At 54.2% G+C, this 27679-nt stretch overlaps 1 protein-coding gene across 1 annotated transcript; it reads right to left on the bottom strand.

The window, feature by feature from the left end:
* Positions 1 to 15319: 15319 nt before the first annotated feature.
* On the bottom strand, positions 15320 to 17355 carry GBX2 (gastrulation brain homeobox 2). The gene is made up of 2 exons (XM_040637062.1): positions 16845 to 17355; positions 15320 to 15843 (listed from the first exon to the last, which is right to left on the bottom strand). The coding sequence occupies exons 1-2, from the start codon at positions 17353 to 17355 to the stop codon at positions 15320 to 15322; spliced, it is 1035 nt and encodes a 344-aa protein (XP_040492996.1).
* Between the last annotated feature and the right edge of the window lie 10324 nt (positions 17356 to 27679).

Here is a 27679-nt window from a genome sequence, read left to right as displayed (position 1 = left end):
ATGCTGGTCTTTCACGAAGCTATCAGATGTGAAATGGGGGGTGCCTGGGTGGCTCAGTCGATTGGGTGTCTGCCTTTGGCTCAGGTCATGATCGCAGGGTCCTGGTGCACGCATTCTCTCTCTCTCTCTCTCAAATAAATAAAATCTTTTTTTTTTTTTTTAAGTGAGACGGTTGAGGAAATCCAATCACAGGCTGGACATTAGATGATGTTCGAGAATTCCTATTAGTCTTCTTAGGTCAGTGATGGTCTGAGTAATGTGGGCCAGTGTCTTTATTCTCAGGAGTTGCACAAAGGTTTAGAGTGATTCAACAGCCATGAATAGTAAAAATAAATTGTTAACAACTAGAGAATGTAGGCAAAGGGTATACAGATCTTCACTTGCCGTTCTTTTAGCTTTTCTATACGTTCGAAGATTTCCAAAATAAAAACTGGGGAACATTTGTAATTAGATGAGGTCTGATAGTGGGATGGAATAGATGGAATCAGCTATGAAAGCAAATAATAAAGTCACCCACCATCCCAGCGCCTCCATCGGAGGGAACCACTCTCTTTAGTTTTGTGTTAATCTTTTCCTTGCTTTAAAAAAATACTTGAGTTATACAGCACATTGGTTTTGTTCGTTTCTGAGCTTTACAAATCTGAAATCCTATTTTTTTCCACTCAACTGATTTTCTAAGATTTATCTATGCTGCGTGTTGTGAAGTTCATCCATTTCTACTGTTCCAGAATGTGAACAGACCATGGTTTATTTATTCATCCTCCTCCTGATTTGAGATTCCAGTTTTCACCATCACCAAACAGGCTGCCCGAAATATTCTCACTTTTCCAGCACAGGTGTTTGAGAGTTCCTGCAGGTCTGTGGTTTCCAAGTTTTCCCTCTCTTACTCTCTAAAAGAATTTGAAGAATTATGTATCCTCTTTCATTTCTTTTTGAAGATCTTATTTATTTGAGAGCAAGAGAGAGAGCACGAGTAGTGGAGAGGGGCAGAGGGAGAGAGAGAAGCAGACTCCCTGCTGAGTGGGGAGCCTGACTCAGGGCTCGATCCAAGGACTCTGAGATCATGACCTAAGCCAAAGGCAGATGCTTAACCAACTGAGCCACCCAGGCACTCCACCTCTCCCATTTTTTAAAGTTGGTATCTCAACTTTTTATCATAAGTTTAAGAGTTGAAAAGGATATAATTTTGGTACATTGTAAATATTAAGTTTAAAAATAATGACAGGATTTTTTAGATAAAGTAGTTTTATTTCATTGTATTCCAAGTGCCCTATCCTTGACATCATTCCTATTTTATAAGGAAAATAGAAAAAATAAGGAATTTTGTCGAAGATACAGAGAAGTAATATATCTAATCTGATGGTGAATGGCTAATAAATCCGTTGTTATTTGTTTCGTTTTAGAGTTAGTTCTTATAGCTCTTCCAGCTAATGCTGGAGAGCTCTGAGGAATGGAGAGAATTGTTGAGTAGAACTGCTATTTTGTACACCTGAAACTAATATAACAGTGTATGCTAATTATAGTTCAATAAAAAACAGATTGGTAAAAATAGAAATGTGTCCAGGGGAATGCAAACAACTCAACAATTTTGTATCAGTCATTATCCCATTTAAAATTACATGGCTAGGGTCTTCGAAGCTCAGAAATCTTCCCTTTCTCCCCGTTTCTCCCTGCAGTTGTCCTTCCATTCATTCTCCCCACAAAATTTAATCCTAATACTTGTATCCTAAAAGGTCCTTTACTGGTCACCTTATTACACGTCTCTGCCATGCAGATATGTTTATAACACAAATTTTTAATTGTTTTAACTTCCCATGATCTTATTTCTTTACTTGTTAAACATTATTTTTAATAACGTACCAGCTAATAACTGGATTGGCTCTCCTCCATGTCTTTGAAGACAATAAATTGGAAACGACTTGCAGGAGGTTTACTAGACAATCACTAGTCATTCTCTTTTACAACATTGGCACCAGAATCTCTCATTGCACCTTTGGCTGACAGTCTAGAATATTCTTTACAACCTGGGGTGATGCACCTAAAACTGGGCATGGTGGAGGGAAAGAGGAAGAGGGTGCCTTGGTGAAAACAGAATGGGTTGAAAGGAGGACATTTGGAAGTTTGATTAAATAGGTTTCCTTAAAACCATCAGTTTCTCATTACTCCTTGGAAAGTCTTTGTATGCACCACTGTTCTAGAATAAATACCTGAAAGTAAAATCACCATGCTGCTGTGTGCGTGTTTGACCTCACAATACAAGAGATAAATCCTTTTCCAACATGGTTGTATGAATTTACATCCCCACCATCTGTAAATGAAGCTTCCAGGTCCCCATACCTCTGCTACCACTTAGTATCGTCAGGCTTTAAAATTTTTGCCAATCGGATAGATGTAATATGATATTTCATAGTGGTCTTAATCAAATTTACCTGGTTACAAAGTCGATTGAGCATATACTCATACGTTTGTTTGCCAGTCATGTTTCTCATCTATGAAATATGTACTTTTCTTATTTCTTACTGATTAATCTCTTCCTTTTTCACTAGTAGCACCTCTTTTATTGTTCTTTATACCAATTCCTTACAAAGATTTTCTTCTAGTTTGTGATTTTTAAAAAAAAGTGCTCTTATTTGATGAACAGTGCATTTTGTAACCTGTTGAAGAAATCTTTTAGGAAACAATATTCTTCTATATTTGTTTCTTTTTTTTTTTTTAAGGGGGCTTGAACTCATGACCCTGAGATCAAGACCTGAGCTGAGATCAAGAGTCAGACACTTAATCGACTGAGCCACCCAGGTGCCCCTGATACTAATTTTTTAAAAAATTTTGTCTTTTACATCAATATCTTCAATCTACTTGTAATTTGTGTGTATGGTGTATGAGGGAAGCATCAGTTTCATTTTTTTTTCTGGAGAGATAATCAATTGCTTCAGAACTACTTATTTAAAACTCTGTGATAAATCAAGTTTCCATATATACATGGGGTATGATATGCCCTGGGCCTTCGATTCTGTTTCACTGCTCAATTTGTCTGTCCCTGTGGCAATACTGCATTTCCTTAATTACCAGAACTTTATAAGACTTGACATCCTATAGGCTACACCCTCCACTCCACCTATTTTCTTCCTCAGGTGTATCATGGTTATTTTTAACCCAAGTTCTTAAAAAATCCTCCCAGGGTTTTGATAGGAATGACTTTGAACCTTATAAACCAGTTTGGGAATAATTGACACATTTATTGTTATATTATTATAAATGACATTGAATCTTTCCATCCACAATCATGGTGCCTCTCTCCATTTGTTTTTATATTCTTTAATGTCTCTCAAGAAAAGTTTGTAATTTTCCCCAATTACCTTATATTTTTATTATTTTTAAATGTATGCTTTCATTTCCCCCTCTTCATCCTTACACCTTTTAATTTTTCTTATCTTACTGCTTTGGTTAGTACCTCTGGTTACAATGCTGACTAAAAGTAGTAATAGTGGTTTTCTTATTCGTTTTTTGATAGTAAAGTTTATTGCTTGACGAATTTAAAGTAGACTGGGAGAAAAATTTGCCCTACCTCCTGAGCCTGGATCCCTGTCTCTCTTGGTCACAACCACCTCTCTGGCTCCTTAAAGACTGTCTGGCTTATGGTGGCTGCTCAGGCATTATTTATTGAATGGATATGCTTCCTCCAGCCATGAATGAGTGCCACCTCACTGTACTGTATCAGTGTCTGGTCTTACAAACATTTTATAGTGTAAATTCTTATATTATTTTTATATTATACACTTTTTTAAAGGATTAAAGTGTTACTTCATTTTGGTCTTAATTTATATCTCTTGGAGTTTGACCAATTTTATTTTATTTTATTTAAAGATTGTATTTATTTATTTGAGAGAGAGAGAGAGAGCACAAGCTGGGAGCGGGGAGGCAGAGGGAGAGGGAGACGCAGACTCCCCACTGAGCAGGGAGCCCAATGTGGGGCTCGATCCCAGGACCCTAGGATCATGACCTGAGCTGAAGGCAGATGCTTAACCAACTGTGCCACCCTAAAGCCCCTGAGTTTGACCAGTTTTACATGTTTATTAGCAACTAAAGAAAAAAATATGCATTCCTCAGCCCAAACCCCTCCAGTGGCTTCTTGTATCACTTGAAATAAAACCCAAACTTCTTTCCAGAGCCTCCAAAGCCTTCCATGATCAGATGCTTGGCTACTACCACTGTGACCCCAGTGTCCCACCCACCACTCTCCTCCTCGCCAGTTTGTTCCAGGCACAGTGGTCTCATTGCTGGTCCCTCTGCCTGGAATGTTCTTCCCCCAGATCTGTGCATTTCTTGCTCCCTCCTTCTTTCAGGGATCTACCCACTGTCACCTTATCAACAAGGTTGACCTTGACCTTCTTATCTAAAATAGCACCTCCCGCCCCCTACCTCTTTACCTGGCCTTGTTTTCCTTCTTATCACCTACTTGTCTGCATAACACCTGGTACTATAGGACATTCACTTATTGGTTTCTTTAATGTCACTCTCACCCCCTGGAATGTCAGCTACATCCCAAGACCAGAACAGTGTCTGACAAGTAATGTGTCCCCACAAATATTTGTGGGATCAATGAGTTTGCTTTTAACCTTCCATGAAAGGCCTATCCAAGCCCCTTCCCAACTCCCTTTCCCTTTTATTCTAGTCATTGATGTGGAAACATGTTTCTGACAAGAATTTTTTCCAGTTGTTCCTGATACTTTTAATTGTTTTATGATCTTTTTAATGAACAGGAGCTTCCGTTTTTTATGTAGACAGCTTTGCTATTCTTTCCTTGTGTCCTCCCCACTCAGCAGATAATTATTTGGCTAATCCTCTTTTCTAGGTTTTGAAGGTTTCCTTTTATACAGTGAATTCTGTAATCCATCTGTAATTGATCCATGGTAAGGTGGGAGGTGAAGATCTTCTCTTTTTCCCCAATTAGCCAGTTTTAGCAAATACCATATATGCAATAATTCTCCATTTTCCACAGATTTGTGGAGGTTTCTTTATCATACATTAAATCTTTATATATTCTAGAGTCTATTTCCGAGTATCTAGTCTGTCAATTATATAATCTAATCTCATGAGCACTAACCCTAAGCCAGTCTGTCTGGATATAAATCCTGATTCTATCGATTGCTAGCTGCGTGAACTTGGGACCATACTTAACCTCCCTGTGCCATGGTTTTGCCATCTGCAAAATGTGGGTGACAATAATACGAAATTGCCACTTGTAGGTCCAAAACGCTAGCAAATACCAGCCTCTTCCTACGGTTAAACTTGACACCTGCCTCATCGGGTTGTTGTGAGGAGTCAAGTAATTAATGAACGTCAAGTACTCAGAGGACGTCCCATCGCCCATGGACGTCAGTTGTTTGCTCTTGTTAGAGCAAGTGCCCCTCTTCATCACGCTTCTCTTTAAAAACTCCCCAGCCACATTCATCTTTTTCTTTTTCCAGATGTACACTGGAATCATTTGCTCACTTTCCGATAAGTCTTCTGGGACTCCAGTTGGGACTGCATGGAGGTTATCAATTCATTTGGGGAGCGCTGGCGGCTTTAAGGTTCCTGTCTTCTCCCCAGCCATGGGCTGGTCTCCAGCTGACTCCAGTCTCCTCCCATGTTTCTGCTCAGAGTTGAGGGGGGAACAGGGTGAAACATCTGGGAATTCTCCGGCCTGGAGGGAGAGTTCGGGTGGGGGGGGGCTCTGACCAAGGCAAGCCTGTCAGGAAGAAATCATGTCAGTGAGAAAATCTCCTGAAAGCATCACCGAATTTGCAGGGATGTTGGCCGGCTACAGGTTTAATGTACTGAATTGCTCAGAATTTGTGGGCTTTGACCTCACCAAGGACTTGGCTAAATGTCTCCAAATTAGGCTGTAAACCCCTCCATTTACTTGGCTGTCAGGTGGCTGGAGCAGGGTAATGGGGGGTTGAAGGACCATTACCATTAGTATTAGTATTGTTATTATTCATTCATTTTGAGAAAACTTCCCAAAGGCCCAAGGGACCAAGTGGGGAACAGGGCCAGCACAGCCCCCAAGAGCTCAGGGCTGCCCGGGTAGACCACCACAGAGCCCCTCATGTCCCCAAGATACACCGAGGGCCCTGTTGTCCTAAGTCCACGGAAGTGAGATGCTGACCAAGTAAGTATGTCTCAACCTTTGCAGAGTGGGGGTTGTCTCTGAAGAGACGGGGACCACCCGCAAGGCGGGTTCATCGTCAGCTCGAAGCCCAGGTGCCCTGAGAGCTGTGTTTCTGCAGGAGCCAGCCGGGCCGCTCAGCTCAGACGGTGACAGCTTCCTACAGCTTCCCCAGCAGGTTTATCCGGAGGCTTATCCAGAGAGGGAACACAGGAGTCAAGGGGGCGTCTGCGTGCAGGAACCGGGTGGCCCCGAGGGCGCTGAGCTCTAGGCAGCTAGTCTGGGAGAAGCTTGGACACAAGCCCTGCTGTGTGGGTTGGGGGGCCTGGAGCCGCCCCTCCACAGACTCATTGTCCGGGGAGCTGAGAGAGGGGCTGGTGAAGACCTGCTCATCCCACGGCCTCTGCCCAGGCTCCCCCACCCCGCGTACCCCTCTTGTCCACGCTGGCTGGGGATGAGGGCCTTGCCTTAAACCTCGGGGCACACTGGTCTCCCCATGATCGAAGTGGCTGTCTTACCCTGGGCTCTGAGCGCCCAAGGGAGCGTACAGCCCCCAGCGCCCTGTCGGGTCCCCCATGCCTAGCACAGAGCCAACAGGAGTATTCTCAACCGGGGACCGTTCCCCTCTCCTTGAGGGCACTTTTGGCTGTCACATGACTTGGTCACACCACTGGCTTCGTGGGACAGTCCCACACCACCACAGAGACTGTTGTGCCGCCAATGCCTGGCCGTCCGCGTGGAGGCGCTCTGCATACAGGTGGTGCCGGGGTGGGCAGAGGGCAGCCTCCAGAGGTGCTCTCGGGAACCGGACCACTAGTAGCATCCCCTCATCTCGTCCCCCGGCCGCCTCCGCTTCATTGCAGAACTCCTTTCTGGAGGGAGAGAGTAATTAGGGGAAAGAATGAAATCTCCTGACTTTACAAATGTGACTTTGCAAAATGAGGCAGGAAGACAAATCTGTCTTCACTATTATTCATTAAGGAAAGTCCTTTATAAATCCCAAATTAACAATTTCTCATTTAAAGATGGGCGATTATCATTCTTTTCTGGCAATTTATAGCTTTCAAAATGCTGAAATATGAAAATTATTGGCGAGAAAATTCCAGCCATGGTCATGGAAAATGGGAATCCACTTCAAAACTATTGACAAACATTTAAAAAACATTCCATACTCTAAAGTCTGAAAGCAAAAATCCCATGCCTACATGTGAAGGGGCTGCTTTCGTGTGTTCCCGACGACCCCAGGAAGGTCAACACTGGACGGCACAGAGCACCGCGTTACTAGAAAACCAAATGGCGAGTTAGCCAGATGGTACACAGCCCGCAGATTCGCTGACAAGGGTCAGGACACCATGCGTTTGCATTCTGCGTTTTTCAATGCTCAGGCTCCTACCAGCTTTCTAAATAATCCCTCCAGACACCTCTGGAGGGAGATGGGTGTCTGTGCAAAGGAGTAACTGGAAATATTAGGAATGATGAAGGCCTTTCTGAAATGAGACTTCACGTCATTAGTCATGATTTACGCATCCCTGAGACCTCCCCTGCCAGCGCCCAGCCGAAGACTGAGAACGAGCTGGAGCAGGACTCCCGTGGACAGCCAGGCCCCCCCGGGGGGCTCCCCACTCAGGGGCTAAGGTATCCCCGCACATGCTGAGATGGTCTTAGCCGGTTAATAGAGGAGGCAGCCTGCTGAGGTCCGAGAGCCGGTTGCCCAAGGATGGGAGCCCAGGCGGTGCAAGTCGGAGGCTGTGACCGCAGCCGGGCGTCACCATGCACCTCGTCTGTGCGACATCATGAACCTCCCCAGAGACCAAGACACCTTGAAGGTTCGACCCTTGTGCAGGGTCATCAGGTGAAGAAACAACGGTTCAGTGGGGTGAACTGGTTTGATCCAGTCTAGCAAGACTCTCTCCAGGGATCTGTGCCCCTCCCTCTTCCTGTGCCCTTTGCAATGCCCTGTGCTCCGTCAACCACAGGATCTAGCCAATTCCAAATAAAGATGCTGGACTCTGTGAAGAGAAAGGGAAACTTGAAACAGGACCAAAGCGCCCCCAGCAACCACCCCACCTTTGCCTATCCACTAGCAAGAGTGCTGTCTGGAAGCCCTTTCCCTCCACTGGCCTCCACCTCCCCCCTTTTCCCCAAGGGGCCCACTAGGGGCCCCCCCACCAGGGGGCCAGTGGTCTTGTCCTGAGTACCCAAGGCTTGTGCAGAGACAGAGATCAGGTTTCGCAGTGATCCAGGACAGACCCCACTGCAAGCTCGACCCAGCCTAGGCGCCTTTCTCCTAGTGGTCTAGCTACTGCCTCCGCCAGCAGGGGGCCTCTCCCCTGCCTCCCCAGCACCTGTGAGCTCTGAGTGCGCAGGTGAAGCCCTGAGTACGGGGTGCTGTCATTCCTGATTCTATTTGCACTCTAGGCCCCAGCTATCTTGGCTGGCGCGGTGGAAGAGGGGTCCTGGAAGCTTCAATGCTGAACCACCCAGCTTGGGTTCAGACTGGCTGGGCTGCATCGACCCTGCTTGCAGGTTGCAGGGAGGCCCCTCCAAGGCCTGGTGTGGTCACCCCCACCCCTGCGGCTTGTTTCCTTCCTCGGTGTGGCGGCGCTTGGTTTTTGTCATTCAAAGCCAGGGCTGTGCTCCCACCCTGGGGTTAAGCGGCCACTTCCAAACCCCCAAGGCGCTCGGCTCGCTGCGGGGTCACCACACCAGGTGCTTGGGCCGAAGTCGGCCTGGGGGTGGGGGGATCGGGCAGCGGATTTGAGTCGGCTGGAGTCCGGGCCCTCCGGCCAGGGTTAGGGGTGAGGGTGGGGGAGGGAGGCTTAATGGGATCATGTTGGTGTAATCCCATTTCAGCCTTTGTCGTTCGGGCAGCCACAGTGACCGAGCTGGGGGGCCGGGCCCTTTAAGACGACGCGCGGCCACACCAGAGACAGACCAGCACGACAAAGGCCCCGAGGGATCCGGTGGCGGGAAATCAGGAGATGAAGGCGGTGAAGAGGGAGGGTGGGCGCCCAGCGTGACGTCCGCCTCCATGGCTGGGCCCTGCCGCAAGCGTTAGGCTGGACACCAGGCCGCTGTCTCTAGGCTTGGGCAGGGCCCGCAATATTGGGCGCAGGGCCTGGGAGAGTTACCCCAGCAAAGTCGGTTAGGGTCGAGAATGAGAATCGCACGCTGGATGGGAGGCCGCGCCCACCGACGGCCTGCCTGCCTCCATCGAGCTGAGAGCGGCGGGGGGTGGGTGCGGTGAGACCAGACCTGCTCTTCTCTCCTTTGGGGTATGGGGCATGGAGCGCACGATGGTTCGGGCAGAACAGGCTCTCCTCGCGGTCTCACGACCCCTCCCTGAGCTGCCCTGGCCTCGGCTTTCCCCTCGGAAGAGCACGATGGGAAGGGGTAGGTCAGAGTCAGCGCACTGGTGGAGGTGGGGTGTTGGTGGTGGACTGCGGGGTTGGGAAGGAGGGACAGCCCAGAGTCCACACTCGGGGGTAGCTCAAAGGCCAGATGGGGTGGGGCGGGGCTGGGCCGGACATGGACCTCGGGAGGGGTCATCCCAGAGACTAGAAGGGGGATGGTGGTGCCCGCACGGTAGAGGTCGGGGGTGTGTGGGGAGATCACAGAGGCCAAACGCGGTGAGGGGACACGGAATACGGGGTGGGGTGTGGGGGGGTCAGAGACCAGACTCTGGGCCTCCACGAAGTGGCAAAGAAATAGGGTGGAACACAGAGGCGCAGCCCCCTCCAAGGGCCTTGTGGCGGTGGAGGGTATGGTCCCCAAGTCGGAGGGGCCGCTCAACTTCAGTGGGCGCCTCTGAACGGCATTTTTGGTTCCCCCAGTGGGGTGGGACTCTTGGCCATTGGGGATCCAGGGAAACGGAGAAACACCGCAAGGCGGGTTTAGACGTAGCGGGGAATCGCACCTCTCCACGCGCTCACACCCCCACCCACACGCACACACTCACACCCGTGCTCGCCACAGAGCCCTCTCCGTGGGGAGGGAGGCGCTTGCAGGGACCTTTGGGTCGGAGCTAGAAATCTGAGCGGCTTCAGGGCGGCGGTAGCACGGGCCGGCCTCAGGGGCTGGGATTAAGGGGCAACCTCTCTTGGTCCGGAGGCGGGGGTTCCTGGGACCCAGACTTGGCGATGACCCGCAGCAGCCCCAGCGCCCGTAGCGCCTCTCGCCCCACGGGCACCGGGCCTCGCGTGCATAGTTGCGGGCCTGTCCCCTCCTTGTGGCGCGGAGCTGGCAGTGCGCGCCTGCGTAAAGCGCGCGCGCTGCGTAAAGTGCACTTCCCGCCCCGGGCGCCACCAGGCTGGTCCGCCACGCTGGCCGGAGCCTCTAGGCCCAGTCACCCCAGTCTGCGGCCAGTCGGAGGGGGCAATGCGCTCCCTGACCTTTCTCCAAAGCCACGGAGGGCGGAAGTCAGCTTAGGTCTCTCACTTCTGAACTATTCAAATAGGCAATCAATTTTTATGATGTAATTTATAATTTATGCAGGTTGTCTTCATACATATGGTGTTGCTTTTGTGTGTCGGGGGTTTCAGGTGCTTTATTACTCTGACGGTGTGATTTGCATTCATGTTAGGTTACCAAGATCATATTTCTCCTGTTTACACCATAAGGGCCCAAAATGAAGATTAATGCCTCCTGCCTTCTCGGGGGCTGCTCCTGGTAGACCCCAGACCGAAGCTTCCCCCTAGACTCCCGGAGCCTGACTCCCCAAGAGCCCTGGCGCCGAGCTTCGAGCTTCTCGGGAGAAAGAGGCCCTGGCCTCAGGGCCTTCCAGGAAGTGTGGGCCCTGCAGAGGGTCCAAGTAGGCCACCTGCTCAGACTGTGCGCTGGAACAGAGGCCTGGGGTCTCTGGTACAGAAACAGGGCGCACATACAGGAGCCTCCTTCCCAGGGAGGCCACGGCCGGACGTGGGCAGGCCGCTTGGCTGCATGGTCACTCCAGTATCCCGCAGGCTAGAGGAGAGCCAGTCGAGGTGGATTCTACTGCTGGGCCTCGGGAAGCCACCTCCAGCTTCCCGGGCCGCAGATGAGATCTGGGAAAGCTCAGGATCCGAGCAGGTGGTGACCACATCCTGAGGTCCACCGGAGTGACCCCTCCTGACTTCCAGTGCATCCAGAAGCCCCTGCCAAGGAGGGGACAGCAAACGACTCCACTTGGGACCGGGCTGAGGGAGCAGCCGCAGGGGCCCTCTGCGAGGCTTGCCAGACGCAGCTGAAATGATTAAGCCAATTAAGCTCGAACAAACAGACTCGAGGCTAAGCGGGCTTTGACCCCTAGAGCAACCGCAGTCTTGGAATGCAGGTGCTTGGGCCACAGCCATAGGCCGAGTGGGAACCGCTGATGCTCAGACAGCCATAGACTCGGGATGGTCTTGGGAGGCGCACCAGACCTGGAGGGCCCCCACCCCACCCCGTCCACCCTATTTTGCTGAAAAGCTCCTGTAAAGGAACCACCCAGGGGGCTGAAGACCAGGAAGCACAAGCTGGGTGTAGAAGCACGTGCTGCATCTCAGAAATCCCCCCCCTCGTGGGTGGGGGTTGGGGAGGGTCCAAGTGTTGGTGGCCCAGACTGCCCCAAGGATATCCCCAGCCCCTGCAGGGAGGGCGGGAGAGGTTGCTTGGGGGCTCAAGACCAATCTCAAGAGGGCTCTGCTTAAGGAAGTGTAGATGTGTTTTCAAAGCACCTTTGGGTCTCCAAAGGGGGGGGGCACCCAACTCCCCGGGGAACTAGGGCAGAGGGTCCCCGGTAGGGTGGCTGTTCCTTCACCCCCCTACTACATACCCCTGCCCAGGTTGGTGGACAAGGGGTGCTGGCAGCCCCCGGGGGCTCTAGCGGATGGCTGGGGGCACAGGGCCGGGAGCTCCCAAGCGTAATTATTTGATCTGCAGATGTAAGTGGAATTTATTGTAACAACAAATATAGTGATGTCAAAACCCAGCCTCGGATTAAAGCCGGCAGCCAAAGGGGAAGTGTATTAATTTCCAGCAGCATCTCAGGCCAGAGCCTATTAGAAGAAGCTATTCTTCAGGCCCCCCCATCAGAATTAATCATTGGGAGTTAATTTGAAGCTCAGACAAGTTGCTGTTAATTTAGTGCAGGGAGGACGGGATGGAATAAAAAGCTGAGGTGCTGGCCGAGCCTCGTGGGTCTCATTAATCAGCCAGCTGAGACGGCCTGGCTTGATTACAATTTGCAAAAAAATTCATTAGGGCCCGGGCGATTGACAATTTTTCTCTCTGCCTGTGATGTGACTCATTAGGCAGCCAAATGAAAGCCATGATGACGGCCATGATGACAGCGGCCATCAAGCGCTGCTTGTTTATCTTCCTCCCCTCGGCCTGTCTCCCGGGCCGCGGCCTCCTCACCAGGCTCCCGGGGGCGCCCCGGCATTCAGGGGTTGGGGGGGGGCAGCTTCCTGAGAGAGCAGGGGGCTAGAGTGGTGGCTCCAAGTCCGCAGGCTGGGGGAGCCCTGGCCCTCTCCTCGTGCTTCCACAGGGCGGGAGGGCCGGGCAGCTCGGTCCCACCCCCCACCGGGGTGGGGATTCCTGAAGGTGGCCCCCCAGTTTCTAGGGAGCTTCATTTTCCCGCGAGGTTGCGTAGCTAAGGCTCTGAGTCCCTCAGTGCCTTCTCTCCCTACCATGGGCTTTGGGCGAAGATGCGTAAGAGTTACACCTGTTATGGTGTAAGGGTATATGGGAAGCGGGGGGACTCCAGAATCTACCCCGCTCTCAACACCCACGGTTCTTCCCGCAGGCCCAGAGTGCCGGGTGGGGGCGCCCCCGCCCGGGAGGCCGCCGCTCCTTCGGCTGGGACCCTGCACCACCAGCCACTGTTCCGCCGGGGGCGCATATCCATCCCGCCCGGGGACCGACTGGCTCAGGTGTGGGGGGTGGGGGTGGGGGAATGGGATGCGGTGGGGGCGGCGTCTCCGCTAGCCTCCAATGCGCGGTACCGGCGTGTGGCCGGGGAAACCTGCCTCGAGCAGATGACGCCAGCGGGCGATCCGGGTGCGCTCACGGCGGGCCTCTGGAGGGGTCAGGCGGAGCCGCCGGGCCTGGCGGACCAGGTGCGGGTGCAGGGAAAGGCCCCGGCGCAGCGCCCACCGCAGGCCCCAGGGCTCTGGGGGAGGGACCGCAAGGAGCCCCCAAGCTCTCCGCGCCCCGCAGAGCCGGCTGAGGCCTTCGGAGGACGGGCCACTCCGTTTCATTGTGCTCGAAAACCAAGTCTGGGCCATTTTCCGCCCCTGGAAATCTTGGGAACACGGCGGGAAACGCTGACTCGGTCGCCTCCGTCCCTCACCTTGTGCCTGAAGTGCTGGCCGAGGCCTCAGTCCCCAAGGCCCTCCGCCGCAGGGAGGTGACGGGTGGTCAGCGGTGTAAATTAAGTCAATACTAGTATTGACCAGGCGCGACGTGCTTCCGCTTCTAGGGCTGAAAACCGCGGCGGGTACGGCGCGCGGCTGCTTCGGAACCTGCTCCCCAAGCCGAAGGCCGAGGTTGGCGAAGCCTCTGGCTTCTCTTCGCCCTTCAGGCTGCAGGTTGGCGGGCCGCGCTCACTGGGGCTCGCCCGCTCCACGCCCCTGGAGCGCCCGGGGCCCGTCCACGACAATCTCCAGTGGGCCTGGCCCGGAGCTCCGGGCTCGGGAAAGGAGCCGGCGTCAGGGCAGGGCTCGGGCGCGCGGTACCCGGGTGTGGGGACAGTGGGACTGGGGGGCCCGGGCACGTCCTTCCCGCGCCCTGGAGGCCGCCCCGCCGAGGCCGGGAGCTGCCCAGCTCTCAGGCACCCTTGCGGACCGGCCGCCACCCCGCCTGCGTTCCTCTCCCCTACCCTCTTTGTGCTGCAGTCGGCCCCAGAGCCTTTGGGGTGGGGCGGTGGTCCGGGCCCGCCCCTCCGACCCCGCCCGGAGAGGGAGGTGCCCGGCCCGCCGGCGCTCCCGGCTCGACGAGCCCAGCCCGGTTGGGTGGGTTTCTGCTCCCGTCGCAAGATAACGCCCGGAGCCTGATTTATGGGCGCTTGGGTCAGCTTGGGGAGCGAGCACCGCTCCTTTTCCGACCCGGGACGTTTGGAAGGAAACGCGTTTCCTCCCCGGCAGTGGTGGGTTTAGAGCCTCAGGAGTTTGTGAAAAGCCACCTATACCCGCACTCGCTTTCCCTCTTCGGGGCGCCCGCCTCCTCCTCCGACCGGAGTTTGCCAGGCTCCTAGGTATTGATTCGACCATGTGAAAGGGGAGATGCCAGCTTTCTAGGAGGAAAATTAGGCTTCCTTAAATTTATAACCCAACTAGAGCTCTTGCTCTCCACTTAAAAACCTGGTAAGGTGCAGGGTGGCTCGTGTCCAGCCAGCCTGCAGAGACCAGGACAGGGGACTTTTATCCCATACTGGCCCGGGACCAGTCCCCTGGCCATTCCCTAGTAGTGCCATCTAAACAGTCAAATCTGGACACACTTACGAGACCCAGAGATTGGTCTTTTTTTCCTTCTCTCTCTCTCTCCTTTTTATTATTCACAAGACTGAGATTGTTTAAATGTCATAACTTATAAGAAAATAAGCGACATTGAAATAAATTAAACACAACGGAGACGTGCTTCGAACATGGCTCAGATAGGATGTGCAACCCCAGGAAAGAAAGCCAGGCAAAACCAAAGCAAAGCAAATTTCCAGCCTGCCCCCAAACATCTGCTTTTCAGTCAACTAAAACAAAAAACAAAAAACAAGATAGAAACAAAAGTAAGCGTAAGCCCCATGGTGTGTTCTTGAGTGTCATGTTTTTACCTTTGGAAAAGTATGGAAAGGAGGCTGCTAAGCGCGGCGGATTACAGCAGAGGTTTTGTTTTCTTCTGGAATGTGAGTGGAGAATATTACTGGGTAGTTTGGTCCTATAACTTTCAAAATACTGCAGCTGCGATCCAGTTTATATAGATATCTATGTACAAAGTAGGACAGTATAATAAATATTTAGTGTATCTTCATGTGTAGCTGTAGCCCCTTCAAAAGCAGTCTTGTAAGCCTTTTTAATGAATATACTCTCAATGTGCTTGGGATGTCCAAAGTTGGGGGGGTGACTTTGAGTTTGCTTCAAACATGGCAGAGGCCACTGCGCTTCCCTGCAGCGCTGCGGCTTCCCCACGGCAGGCCAGGCCCCGGCTCTCCCTGGGCCCTCAGGGTCGGGCCTGCTCCAGCTGCTGGTGCTGACTTCTGATAGCGAACCTGCTGACGTGGACGGGGATGGGCACGACGATCTTGGGGTTCCTGGAGGGCTCCCCTGTCTTGGAATTGGCATTGCCAGCCTTCACGCGTTTCCACTTGGCGCGCCGGTTCTGGAACCAGATTTTCACTTGCACCTCGCTGAGTTTGAGGGCGTGGGCGATCTGCGAGCGCTCGGTCAGCGAGAGGTACTTTTTGCAGTGGAACTCTTTCTCCAGCTCCAGCAGCTGCTCACTGGTGAAGGCGGTCCGCCGCCGCCGGTTCTTGCCCGTGGACGTGGTGCTGCCCGCGGCGCCGCCGCTCGGCGCGGTCTCCTCCAGAGCGTGGCCGGGGTCTTCCTCCTTGTGAGCCGCCTGGCCGGTCAGATTGTCATCCGAGCTGTAGTCCAGATCGCTCTCCAGCGAGAAACTCTCCTCCTTGCCCTTCGGGTCGTCTTCCACCTTTGACTCGTCTTTCCCTTGCCCTCTGACAGCCCCGACTGAAAGCAAAACCAAACGGCGTTTTATTACATTTCGCACACTGGCCCTCCTTTCCCCTTCCCACCGTCACTTGGGCCTTTTCCCCCCTTAGCGGATTGTCTTTCTATGACATTAACACATTGTGATTTCCTGGCCTTTGAGGGGCAGAGAAGGGGGGGGCGTGAGAAAGCTCAAAGGAGGAAAGACAGTACAGACTAACGGCCCTTTGCCCAGAACCATCACTCAAGGGGCCGCCAAGCCACGTCTGCACCCTCCCAGCCTCCCGCAGCTTAAGGCAGAAGTAACAGGAGGCCTGAGGCCCAAGAGAGCGTCCTCTTTGTCCCCACGGTAGGGGCTGGGTGAGGATGGAGGGGGAAATTCATGATCCAGTGAAATTTTAGTGAACCTCAGTTACATTGCAGTCAAAGTGGGGACACAGGGAGGTACAGATCCCAGACCGTGTCTTTTTTTTTTTTTTTTTGAGACAGATAATGTTGGCAAAAGGGAAGTTTTGTAGCCTTAGGAGAAGTTCCCACCAGACACCCCAACACACACGCAGACGCACAGCCTCCCAGGAATCCGCTTCTCCCGGGCAAGCCCAGTGAAGGGGTTTAATAGGTCTGGACGCCCCCGGCCCCAGCACACGCACTGCTGAGACGCACAGCCTAACCCGCCACCCCTAAAGGCTGAAACCTCTCCGGGACCCCAGGTCACGGCGCGCGGGAGGGGGGATAGACTCATCCAAACTCGCCGCCAGACAGATAAGCCGCCCCGCGCAGCAGCTGGCCCCAGGAGCTAAATGCCACTCCACCCCCTAGCTTGTTGCTCGGCTCTAAATGCCCCCCGGAGGCCTAGCGGCACAGCTTGGCCGCGTCCTCCTGCTGCTCAGGAGGGGGGGAAGCCGGGGCGGGGGTCGGGAGGGGGCTCGGCCTCGCCCCCTCGGCCCCAGCGGGAACTCGGAGCTGGCTCGCCCCCGCCCCCTCCCGCCCCCGCGCCCGGGTCGCGCGCGCCGCCGACTCACCGAGCGACGCCTGCACAGCCTCGGCCGCGGAGAAGGCAAGCAACGAGCCCTCCTTGGCCAGGAAGCCTTTGCCGTCCTCAGTGTCGGCTTGCAGCGCCTCCGCCTTGTCGAAGTTGCCGCCACCCGGCAGCGGCTGCGGCGCGAACTTGCGGGCGGCCGCCGCCTCCTGGTGCTGGGGAGACGCGGAGAAGCCTCCAGGCAGCGTAGCCATGAGCGTGGAGGTGAGCGCCATGCCCTGCGCCAAGCTGGAGCAGAAGCCGGTGGGCAGGCTGGGGATCTGGTGGTGAGGGTGAGCGGGCGGCAGCGCGGCCTGGGGCAGCGCGGGTGGCGGCGGCGGCGGTGGCGGCAGCACCACCGGCCGGTAGGGCATAAACATGGGATAGCCGGTGTAGACGAAATGGCCGGGGCTGGGCTGCGGCGGGCTGCCGATCAGCGAGTCTATGCTGAAGGCGGTACTACTCCCCAGCGGGCGCTGCATCATCATCAGCGAAGGCGGGAACGCTGCGCTCATAGACGCGCTCGGGAGAGGCCAGCGAGAGGCGAAAAGTCCCCGCGCCGCCGCCAGGAAGCCCGCCGGGCGCCGGGAGCACAGCCGGGTGCGCCGGGCAGGGGCCGAGCAGGACCCTGAAAGCAGGCGCCGCCGACCCTCAGTCCTGGGCGGGTTGCATGCCCGGCGGGAGCGCGTGCGGGCGGTGCGAGGGGTGAGGCCGTGCGCCCCGGAGTGGAGAGGGCACCCGGGCCCCGCGGGCTAGCCGGTGCCGCTGCCCGCCGCCTGCCCGTCGGAGCCCGCGCGCGTCTCGTCTGCCACCCTCGGCCCCGGCTCGCAGCCGTCGGTGCGTCCGTCTGTCGGATCCGCAGTCCGTCGCCTCCCGCGGGCTGCTGGGGAGCGCGCGAAGCTGGCGCACTTGTCTTCGGCGGGCGCCGCCAGCACCTTTAAATCGCGCTCCTCTTTCTCATTCACATTTTGCCTGCTGCCCGGCCGGTCTTACCTCACGTGGGGCCGGGCGCCGCCGCCTATTGGCTGCGCAAGGAGGGGGCGGGGTGAAAACGGGGCTCCACCCCTTCCACCAGGGCTGGCCGAGAGCGGGCTGCGGGCGCCACCGGCGGAGCGCGCGGGCCCGAGAGCCGGGACCTGCGCGCCGGGCCCGCGCCGCGCAAACTTGAAAGGGACTGTTGGCTCCAAAGCTCCAAGGGTCGAAACCCGCGGCCCGACAGCTTTGTCGAGGCCGCCTCCCAGGGCAGCTTCCGGGGTTAGGACCTACCGTGGCTGGGCCAAGGGCGTTTTATTTCTTCCTCAAATGCACTGGAACAAACCTGGCCGCGGCTCACCCTAGCGTTGGGTGCTGCTGCTGCGCCCGTCGTCCAGAAGAGGTTCCTGGAGTTGGGAATAAGGTCCTGCCCCTTCACATCCGCCCCAAGGGCGCTGGTCGGGAGCCGGAATGCCCCAGCCACCGGCGGGAGCCGGCTGGGTTGCTCGCCGCGGCCCCCCGCGCTCCTGGGCGGGGCGGGGAGGCTGCTGGTTCCCCCATCCCGACCTGGGCCCTCCTGTGAGCGATCCCTTCTCATTTTTCATGACATTCTTAATCATCGCACCTATTTACACACTTTGCCTGCGCGCACCAAAATAACAACCACGATAATTATGATAATAAAGCGAGTCCTTTATCTGCTCCATCCTCGGGGAGGAAGGGGGAGTTGCTGTGCCTCCAGATTGTATAACGTGAGATTATCCTGATGAAAGCTTTATGATGTTTGCTCAAATAAAAGCTGCGTTTTGTAAATAGGCGCTAATTAAGCACGTTGAGAACGGAGGGAGCGCTCACCCCGGCGCCGCCACCCGGTTTCCTGAGCGAGGACTCGAGGGCGCGCGGTTCCCCTTTGCCTACAGCAGGATGGAGCCCGTTCCCTCAGGACGTTTCCCCTGTCTCGACAATGGTAAAACCCCAGAATTTGGGAGTAAGGGAACTGGAGGGGAGGGAGTGGGAGCTAGGGAGGTGCTTATCCCTTTCCCTGTGACAAAAACAAGAACTTCCAGTTCTTGAATTTCTCTTTAAAAATGGAATCTTCCGTTGCAAGGGCAGCCCGTGCAATGCGCGCCAGCGCGCGCGGGGCTTCCACGCGCCTCCAGGGCCTCGGCTCCAACTTCCCGGATCTAGACGTTCGCCGGGAACGGCTGACAAGCACCTGGCTGGCGAGGAGAGGAGAGAAGGGCATTGTTACATCAGTCATTAAAAATCAGCTCACGCCGAGGAGCTAGTGGTTGGGGAGTTGGCCCGTGTTGGACGTGTGTTATGTATCACTTACAAGCACATTTAATTGGGAGATAAAGATAAATCGATCTTTATGAATTTATCGACCCTATTCTTTGAAGCTCTTCTTTCTCGCTCTTCTTTCTCCCGCTCCAACCCCAAGGCCCCCAGGGGGACGTCTTAATTCCAGACCACCTCTTCAGCCGTGAGTCTGGCCAGGAACCCACTGCCCACCCAAAGGGCCCTGGAGGAAAGCAAGGAGGGTGCATCCCCGGCGCCCCCGAGTGCTGGGAAAACTCGCTGGCCCCGCCGCCAGCCGCTCTCCTCCTGCTCGCCTCCTCCCCCCCGCCCCACCACCACCCGGACAAAGACGTCTCGAGCGCGTTTCCCCACTCCAGGCCGCAGTAATAGATGGCTCCGGCGGCAGGCGGTTTGAAAGGAATTCATTAGGACGCTGCTGACTGTACCGCTTGCACTCCCTTCACGCCCAGACCCTGAGGTGGCTTAGGCGGTGTGAGGGGGAATCGTTGGAATGCGCGGGGCAGGAAGTGTCTGTGGGGTCTCTAAGCTCTATCCCTCTTTCTCCACTCCTCCAAAAGAAGAAAAAGAAGAAAAGGAAAAGGAAAAAAACAATCGAAGCCCAGGGCAAAAGGCTGATTTCTTTATGAGCATAATAAATACTCCCTCTCATTATGAGATAGTTACAGGCACACAGTCTCTGGTATGGTTACCTTGTTTTTTGAATACTAAGAAAAAAATGTTCGACTCCTTGCTTGATTTACGTTGCTACAGCCGGGTCTCTGCGCCTCTCGACACTGGCGTGCCTCTGTAAGCTGTTACTCATTTTACCTAGGCAGATTTGCCATCCACTTTGCTATTTCCCCGTAAAAATGTTGTTCTAGGGACTTCTGTCACCTGATTACCCTCCGAGAGACAGGGATTCCTTTGATTATTTTGGTGATAATTCTACATTTAAAGTTCAGCAAGAAGATTTAGGTCCGTTGAATTATAGCTACACTTGAAATAATTTGATGGCATATTATTTGCATCCATAAATTGCTCTGGAAAGTATTGACTGCGGGGGTTATAATACTAATCTTCTTTTATTAGTGAGTTCAGAGAATTCTCATCAATATGAATTTTATTTACTAGTGTGCTTTTTCTCGAATGCAATGCAGTAATATTTTCTCATCTAATGCTTAACTGCTCAGAAAACGACTGTTCGCGTCATAAAAGGATTCTTGTGTTTCGCCGTGATTAACAAGATTCATTCGGGGCACCTCAGCTACCTGCAAAGCGGGGACTGCGGATAATAAAAGCCCCTAGAGTTCTTCCTCGTCTCCTCGGAGAGATTTATGGGTAGCGAGCGACAGGTACCTGTTTATCCATCCTCTGGATTCCTACCTGCTTACCTCGGAACTGCCTCAAACTGCAGAGCCCTTGGGGTGACTCGGCCGGGCCCAGGCTGCGCAGGAAAACCACCCCGCACAGATCTTTGCAACTTTGCCTTAAAAGGTCCCCCACCCCCAGCTCCCTCGGATTAGGAAGAAGGAAGGATACAACCGCAGGCACATCTAGGTCCTCCAACTCCAGCCAACTTCCGCGAACTTTTTTTGTCCCCCCGGGAAGGCTCCCGCGGGGAGGAAGATGGCCCACCCCTTGGGCACTTTCCTCGGCCGGTGCCAGGCTGGTGTCAAGATCGTATTCAGCCACTTAAAACCTCAGACGTCAGTAAAAGTGATGGTAATTAAGTTGTCTCCACGCTTCGGGGCTGTCCCAGTCAACGTTTGCATGCAGGTGTATGGAGACCGAGTATAAAATGCTAAATGCCCAAGGCAATGAATATTCATGTGGCAAACTTGCGTTGGCCCGCCGAGTCCAGCCCGGTGGAGGAAGCCGCGCGAACCGCGCGTTTTCGTGCGGCCGCCAGGGTGGAGGGCGCGGGCGGTCGTGGAGAAGGGGCAGCGTGGGGTCTCCAGGTCTCCGTGGGTGCGGAGACACCAGCAGACCTAGCGGGCCGGGTGCTCCTGCCCGCCACCCAGTCCCAGGAGACAGGCTGGTTTCTCCGGCAACCGTGTTGTTTTTATTTATAGAGACTTTGAGTGGCCTGATCATTCGGTCACTGCAGCAGCTCTTGCTCCTGGCAATCGTTGGGAAATAGCTTGGGATGGGTTTTATTTATGGAAGGGCAATTGGGATTCACACCCAGCAAACCCACAACAGTCCCTCCCAAGCCCAAGACGCACTTACAAAGGGGTGCTTGTGTAAAATTCCCCATCAGACACACCAATTTGCAAGTAGCAGAAAGCATTGAAGCCTCATCTTTTTTAACTATTTTATTCAGCCTTTTTTTTTTTTTTTTTAAATCTGAAAGCCCAAAATAGACTCCATGTGGTTCTAAGTGAAGTCAGCCCTTGGCTGGCTTTGAAATCGCTCCTGCAATTATGTAAAAGAGCCATTCACTAACAGGACGGAATTAAAAGGGATCTCGCCCGCTTCCCTTTCATTGCCAACCTCTCCTGTTTGGCTTTTCAAAGCACTTCCAACACGATGTCTTTCTCCAGGACAAAAGGCAGAACAAAAAAAGTCCCCAAACTTGTAAATTGAACGTCAAGGGAACTTTAAACAATTTAAAGCCCATAAATAATGATAAAGAGGACTGGGAAAAAAGGCAAACCCATTCAATTAATAGAGTTTCCCAAGCAAAGATCAAGTGGTTTATAAAATGAAAGTCTTTGGTTTCATTATTCTCCTTCTTGACCATGCGGAAAGCAGGACAGGGGGGTTTTCTAAAGCGCCCTGAAGAAGAAACACTTGGCGGGACTGTGTGTGCGGCGACATTCTTACGTAGAAAGTTTTGCTTTTTTGTCCCCCACCCTCAAAGTAGGAGAAACAAAACCACAAACCAGAAATGTGAAGGGAAGGAGACTTTGTGTGTGTGTGTGTGTGTGTGTGTGTGCATTTTCTTGGGGGAGTTGGAAAATGTTCCCTGCAGGCCTGAAGGCCCGGAAACCTGACCCTTAACACCTGCGCCTCCCTCCCCACCCCAGCGCGGAGGAGCAGGCGGGGCCACGGCCTCGTGGCCTGCGAGCCGTGCCCTGGTGGGATCTAGGGTCCGGGGTGAGGGGGTTCCTGCACCGCCCGGGAGCCTAAGGGCTGCAGGCGTGGACTCGCCGACCTGGCACTCCATCCTGGGCTCGGCTGCAGGCCCGGGCCCTAGGCGTCGGAGGACTCAGGTAGGGGTCCTAGTTGCTTTTCAGAAAGCCCTACAGGTTGGAGTGGGGAGTGCGTGACCACTCTGGGTACTGGATGGCCCGGGAAGCCCCGTGCCCGCGCTCGGCGCTAATCGCCCCGGGAGCACCCAGCCCGGGGGTGGGGGTGGGGGGATCCTCTGCAGGGACTGAGTCCGGCCTCCCCGGGGTTCCCAGCCTGGGAAGAGGGCGCGTCCGGTGGAGGCCAGGCGCGAGCCGGGCCCCAGGCTGCAGTCGGGGGACGGAGGCTGAGGCGCGGGCAACAAGGGACGACGAGGGCTCGGTCCGGGCTGCACAGGAGGACTGTCCACTCGGGTCCGGCCCGGGGCTCGCTGCTCCCGGGGTCCGGGAGGCCGTGCGGTCCGCGAAACCTCGGCCCTGGAGCGCTGAGGAGGGAGGCGCAGGCCGCGCGGCGTTTCTCACCTGGCTCTATCTCCTCCCATCTGTCCACTCGGATTCCCGCGGCCCCACCTTTCAGGGACTTCAAACGACCCCCCGCCACCCGGCGCCCGACTTTCATCTCCCCGCACAGCGGGCATTGTTTGCGGGACTTCACAGATATGCTAATCCCGGGGCCGCGAAACCGGCGGCCTGGGAGGCGGGCAGAGGGCACGCAGGGGTGAGGAGGGGCGCCGCCCGGGCTGGGGCCTCGGGGACCGCCTGACAAGCAGGCCTCCTGGGTCTCCAGGGTCCGCTACCGTCCCCGCGGCCCTCCCCGCCTGCCTTCTCCTGGAAGGTCCCCGGCTGGACGCGGCCGGCGTCCGATGCATGCTGAAGTCGGGAGCGTCGGGCCGCCGACGGAGGGCCCCGGGCTCGGCGGTGCGCCCCGCGAGAGGAGACCGTGCGTCGGGGGAGAGGCCGGCCAAGGACTCGCGCGCGTCTGTCTCCCCGATGGCTGGGAGTCGTGACACCCCCCAGGTCCTCGCAAAGCAGGGCCCCTGCCGCCGCCCCTCGACAGCCCAGACCCCTGTAGGCGGGTTGTCTTTTTAAAAAGATGCGGTTTACCTCGACTTCATCCATTTAACCCTTCCGATACCACCCTGGAGGGAGCAATGGAGTGTTTGGATCAACAGCTACCCACGTCAGGGGCGTCGCTCCAACTTTAGCTTCTGCAGGGATGAGCAAAAAGCAGCCGTCGCTTTTAGGAGGAACTCCGTTTCCTCTTCTTAGAGTAATACTTGCAAAGCGGAGCCTGCGCTTTGCTCTGGTTACCGCCCCTTCGGATCAGAAAACAGAACCTAGAGAAGGTGTCCCCAGACTGGGGCAAGGCTTTGGGTGTAAACGCAGGGGAGAGAAGTTGGCCAACTGGGGAGGGAGCATGAGAATGGCCTCTGTCCCTCCTGTGGATTTCTGGGAGTGGGGAGAGGTCTCTAGAATTAAGCTCATCTAGAAAAACTCCAGGTGGGTATGCGTGTACTTGACCAAACTAGCTCCACTGAGGTTTCCCAGGACAGTTGTGACCAGTAGGAACAGCAACTCAAGGCGGGCCACCTTACATGTCAGGCTTTCCCAAGGAGAGGGTGGAAGGTTTGCGTGCTGATGGGGGCTGGGGAGAGCCCTCCTATTAGCCCACACTTGGAGGAAGCTAAGGACAGATGCCGACCCCTTCTAAAAAGGCAGACAGGGACACTTGTCTTACAACAGAGCACCCACCTTGCAGAACCAGGGAAAAGAAACATGTTTGCTCCGAAGCCACTGGGATGGACGCATTCCACACTGGAGAAAGATCCCAGTGCAGACCTTTGACTCTTGTTTGAGGGGCTGGAAAGACATTGAGCATCAGTCAGTGAAGGAGGGCGGTCAGGAGAGACTGGCCACAGGACTTAGCACTCCTGTCCACTCTCTTTGACTCACCTGTCCCCTTTGCTCACTGACCTGAGGTTAGCTGTAGGCCATTGGCCATAAGGGAGTGAGCCAGTTTCCTCCAGTGAGGCTTGAGAAGTGAAATGTTCGGTAGGCACCCCTATTTGCCAGGCAGGGACCATCTCAAACCGTTCCCTAGTTACATCCCGCACACTCACTGTTTTTATCGCTCTCTGCTACAGCCTGACAAGCTCGCAGCCCTACGGGAAGGACAGCGTCTTTGCTTTTAGGCCTTTTTCAGGTTCCCTGACTATACAACCCCTCGTTGTATGGGGTGATTGGAGAAATAGTTGGAGATGCTGACCTACCAGGCCTTGGAAACAGAAGAATCTTGGAATTTCCCCCCCCTTGTCATCTGAAAAAATACAGGGGAACTGAATTTGCCTGACTTTCCTGCCAACAATGATCTCCCTTGTGAGTGTAACCTGAAGTCCCCGAACTTTAGGGAAAGAAGGGACCAACCGCAAGGATAGAGAGCAAACTCTAATGTCTGAAAATAATTTCAGGGGCCAACCTGCTGGAGCGTCTGTGGATCACACAGGAGAAATGGGGACTGAGGAGAGAGGAACTCCGTGAGGCCCAGTGGGAAAGATCCAGAAAACTCCAGTGCTGTCCCCAGACTGTCCTAGGGGACACGTCTGGGTTTCGTAGGAAATGAAAACATTTTTTTGGGAGGGGGCATGTTGGCCTCCTGTGTGTGTGTGTGTGCTGAGAGTGCCTGCCTTCCCTCCGCCTCCCTTCCTTCCCTTCTTCCCTCCCTCCCTTCTTCTTCCCTCCTTCTTCCCTCCTTTCTTCCCTCCCTCCTCCCTTCCCTCTCTTTCCTTCCTTCCCTCCCTCTTTCCTTCCCTCCCTCCTTCCTTCCATCCCTCCCTCCTTCCTTTCCTCTCTTTCCTTCCTTCCTTCCTTCCCTCCTTCCTTCCTTCCTCAAGGTTACAGAAAGCCTGTTGTTCATACCTTATTTAGTGTTTATTCTGCACAGTGACTTTGAAACACCCTCCGAGGGGAAGTTATTCGCGTGGGTGTCCACACTGAGGGTGATGGCTGCCTGCAGGGACATTGCCACAGACACCAGGAGAAGGGTTCGGAGGCTGCTTCTGGGGGCCACTGTGGGTGTCCGATGCCTGTTCAAACCAGGCCACAGCAGTGCAGCCGTCCAGAGTGGTGACAGACTTGGTGGGGTAGGGGCAGGGCTTGGCGAGCGGGCCTCTTGCAGGCCTCTGCCTCAGGCTCTCCTTCCCCCGGGGAATGTGTGAAAAACTAGGTTCTGCTGGGAAATGAGCCAAAGCCAGAAGCAATCCTGTTCCTCTCCACCCGGACATACCTTCTGTTCTCTGAAGTCTGGGACAATAATGAACGGGAAGCTTCAGCACCAGCAGAAATTGATCATTATGGCTCAGAGAGTGAGGGCGATTGACATCATGTGACCATTTTGATGCACTCACTGAGTTCAGGGACTTGCCCCCCCCCATGTCTTCTCCTTCTAGTCATTAATTTTGTTTTTGAGAAGATGAGTATTTTAGAATCTGTTTGTTATTGTGCTGTGAGAGTCCTTTGCTTATTATAATTTCCCCGTGTTCTAAGTTTCTCTCAGACCCACTTAAATTGCACCACCACCACCACCACCACCAAAACCCAAGAAAACCCCAGGACACGTACGAAATGAGAGACTTTTTAAAGTTCAACTTCATTCTAACCCAAAAAACATTCAAATTCAGTTCATTCTGTATTACTGAGTGTTACTTGGAAATCTATACTTTAAAATGTAGTGAACTGAATACTTTCTTGTATTTTGCAACACAAATTTCACATTGCACATTTTCAATTTAATGATGTAACAAGGCTATTTCCTATCTGTAAACAGAATTCAAGTGTGTATTATATATTTTAATAAATTAATGAGGGAATGACAGGAAACATTTTTATCTGAGGAGTCACAATTTCCAAGGGATTAACAGCCTGAAAAGCGACGTGGGTAGGCAGCGCGCTCAGGGATCCGCATCGCCCCCTATGGGCCATGGAAGTAATGGCATCTGCTTTAGAGCCTGTTTGGGCTCCGCGGTACCGGGGGAGTAGACGGATACTGGGCTCCCCTTCTCGGGAATAAGAAGGGCTGAGACGTCTGTTTTTTTCATGCCTACAATGGCATAAGAAAAAGATTCCCAGTTTCTTTTCATTAGAAACGTCTAGGGCACAAGAGAAGCCTTTGTCACAAACAAGGGGGAAAATCAGACACACGGTGCTAGGAAGTATGATCCGATTTTGGATGCGATAATAGAAACCCCACCTCGGCTCTCTTTAAAACCCAAGTTTTCCTGACTGACTCAGCCCGAGCAGTCTCATCCCGGAAGTGGATGGATAAGAAACCCTCTGACACCTGGGCCTGACCGGTATGGGCGCACCGCCGAGCTCATCGGGGCCTCTGTTGCCCTATCCGCGTAATGGGCGGAACCCGGGCTCTCTCCCACCAGCGGCCCGATTGCGTTTCTAAATCCGGGGTAATTAATCTAGCGCTTCTGCTTCTGCCACGGGTTGTCGAATTAGATCGCGTAGCACTCCTTGGCAGGGGGCCTGGCCCAGAGTGGCTGCTCCGGAGGGTAGCTGAATTGCGCTCCCGACCGCCCGCCCCGGGCGTTGCAGAGTGCTGGATGGATGTGGGGCGCAAGCCTGTGCGCTCAGAGGGAGAACATCAATTTGAGGGCGACCTCTGATCACAAGACTCTCGAGCATTTAAAGGCCACCAACAGAACAGGGTGTAGTGTAGTATTTAACACACACGGCTACTGGGGGGTGGGGGGTTGGAGGTCCCAAAGCACAGTGCCCGGGTTGACTCGGTGTCGGCCCCCCTGCACTCACCGAGACAGGCGCAGAGGCAGTTCCCGGCCCTGGGAGCTTCCTCTGCAGTGGGCTCTCATCACCAAATTGAGCATCAGAAGGGCATAAAGCACTATCTTCCCAGGGAGATGGCCTCTATGTCATTTTAGATGATTTTATTTTAAATAAAAGCTCTGTAAATTCCGTTAACGTGCTACCCAAACCAACAAACCCCAAATCCTCAACTCTTTGGGGAGGGGATAGGCAACCCGTGCACTTTGCCCTCTTGCTTCCCCCCAGACTCCATGTCCCCAGGGCTCCCATCGCGTTCCCACCGTCGGAGTTTTGAACGTGGCTGGCGTGGACGAAGCTGGAGGGCCCGATGCGGGTGCGAGACCAGGACCAAGGGCTGACAGCCCCTTCACGCTCCTTGGCTCGGTTTTTTTCTGCAGGACCCTGGCTCGAGGGCGCCCCCTGCGGGCCGCGGTCGGGATCGGTCCCTCGAAGCGGGGGAGCCAGGATGCGGCGACTGCGATGGGGAGGGGCGCCCCGCCAAGGTCCCGGCAGGCTGGGGTCCCGCGCGGTCCCGCACTTCTGGTCTCTGAGCAGCGGGGACCTCGAGTCCTCGTTTCGGCTGTGTGTGCAGGGGACGCTTTTACCG

The sequence above is a fragment of the Ursus maritimus genome, unplaced genomic scaffold (genome assembly GCF_017311325.1).
Source record: "Ursus maritimus isolate PB19 unplaced genomic scaffold, ASM1731132v1 scaffold_1, whole genome shotgun sequence".
NCBI lineage: Eukaryota > Metazoa > Chordata > Mammalia > Carnivora > Ursidae > Ursus > Ursus maritimus.
Note: the sequence above shows the minus strand (reverse complement) of the source record. Positions and strands in the feature narration are given on the sequence as shown.

Bases quoted from the DNA above. Each gene is read 5' to 3' on its own strand.
- GBX2 (XM_040637062.1), bottom strand. From the start codon at position 17,355: ATGAGCGCAGCGTTCCCGCCTTCGCTGATGATGATGCAGCGCCCGCTG. The intron at 15,844-16,844 runs GTGAGTCGGCGG...TTTTGCTTTCAG, and splicing joins GGCTGTGCAGGCGTCGCTCG to TCGGGGCTGTCAGAGGGCAA.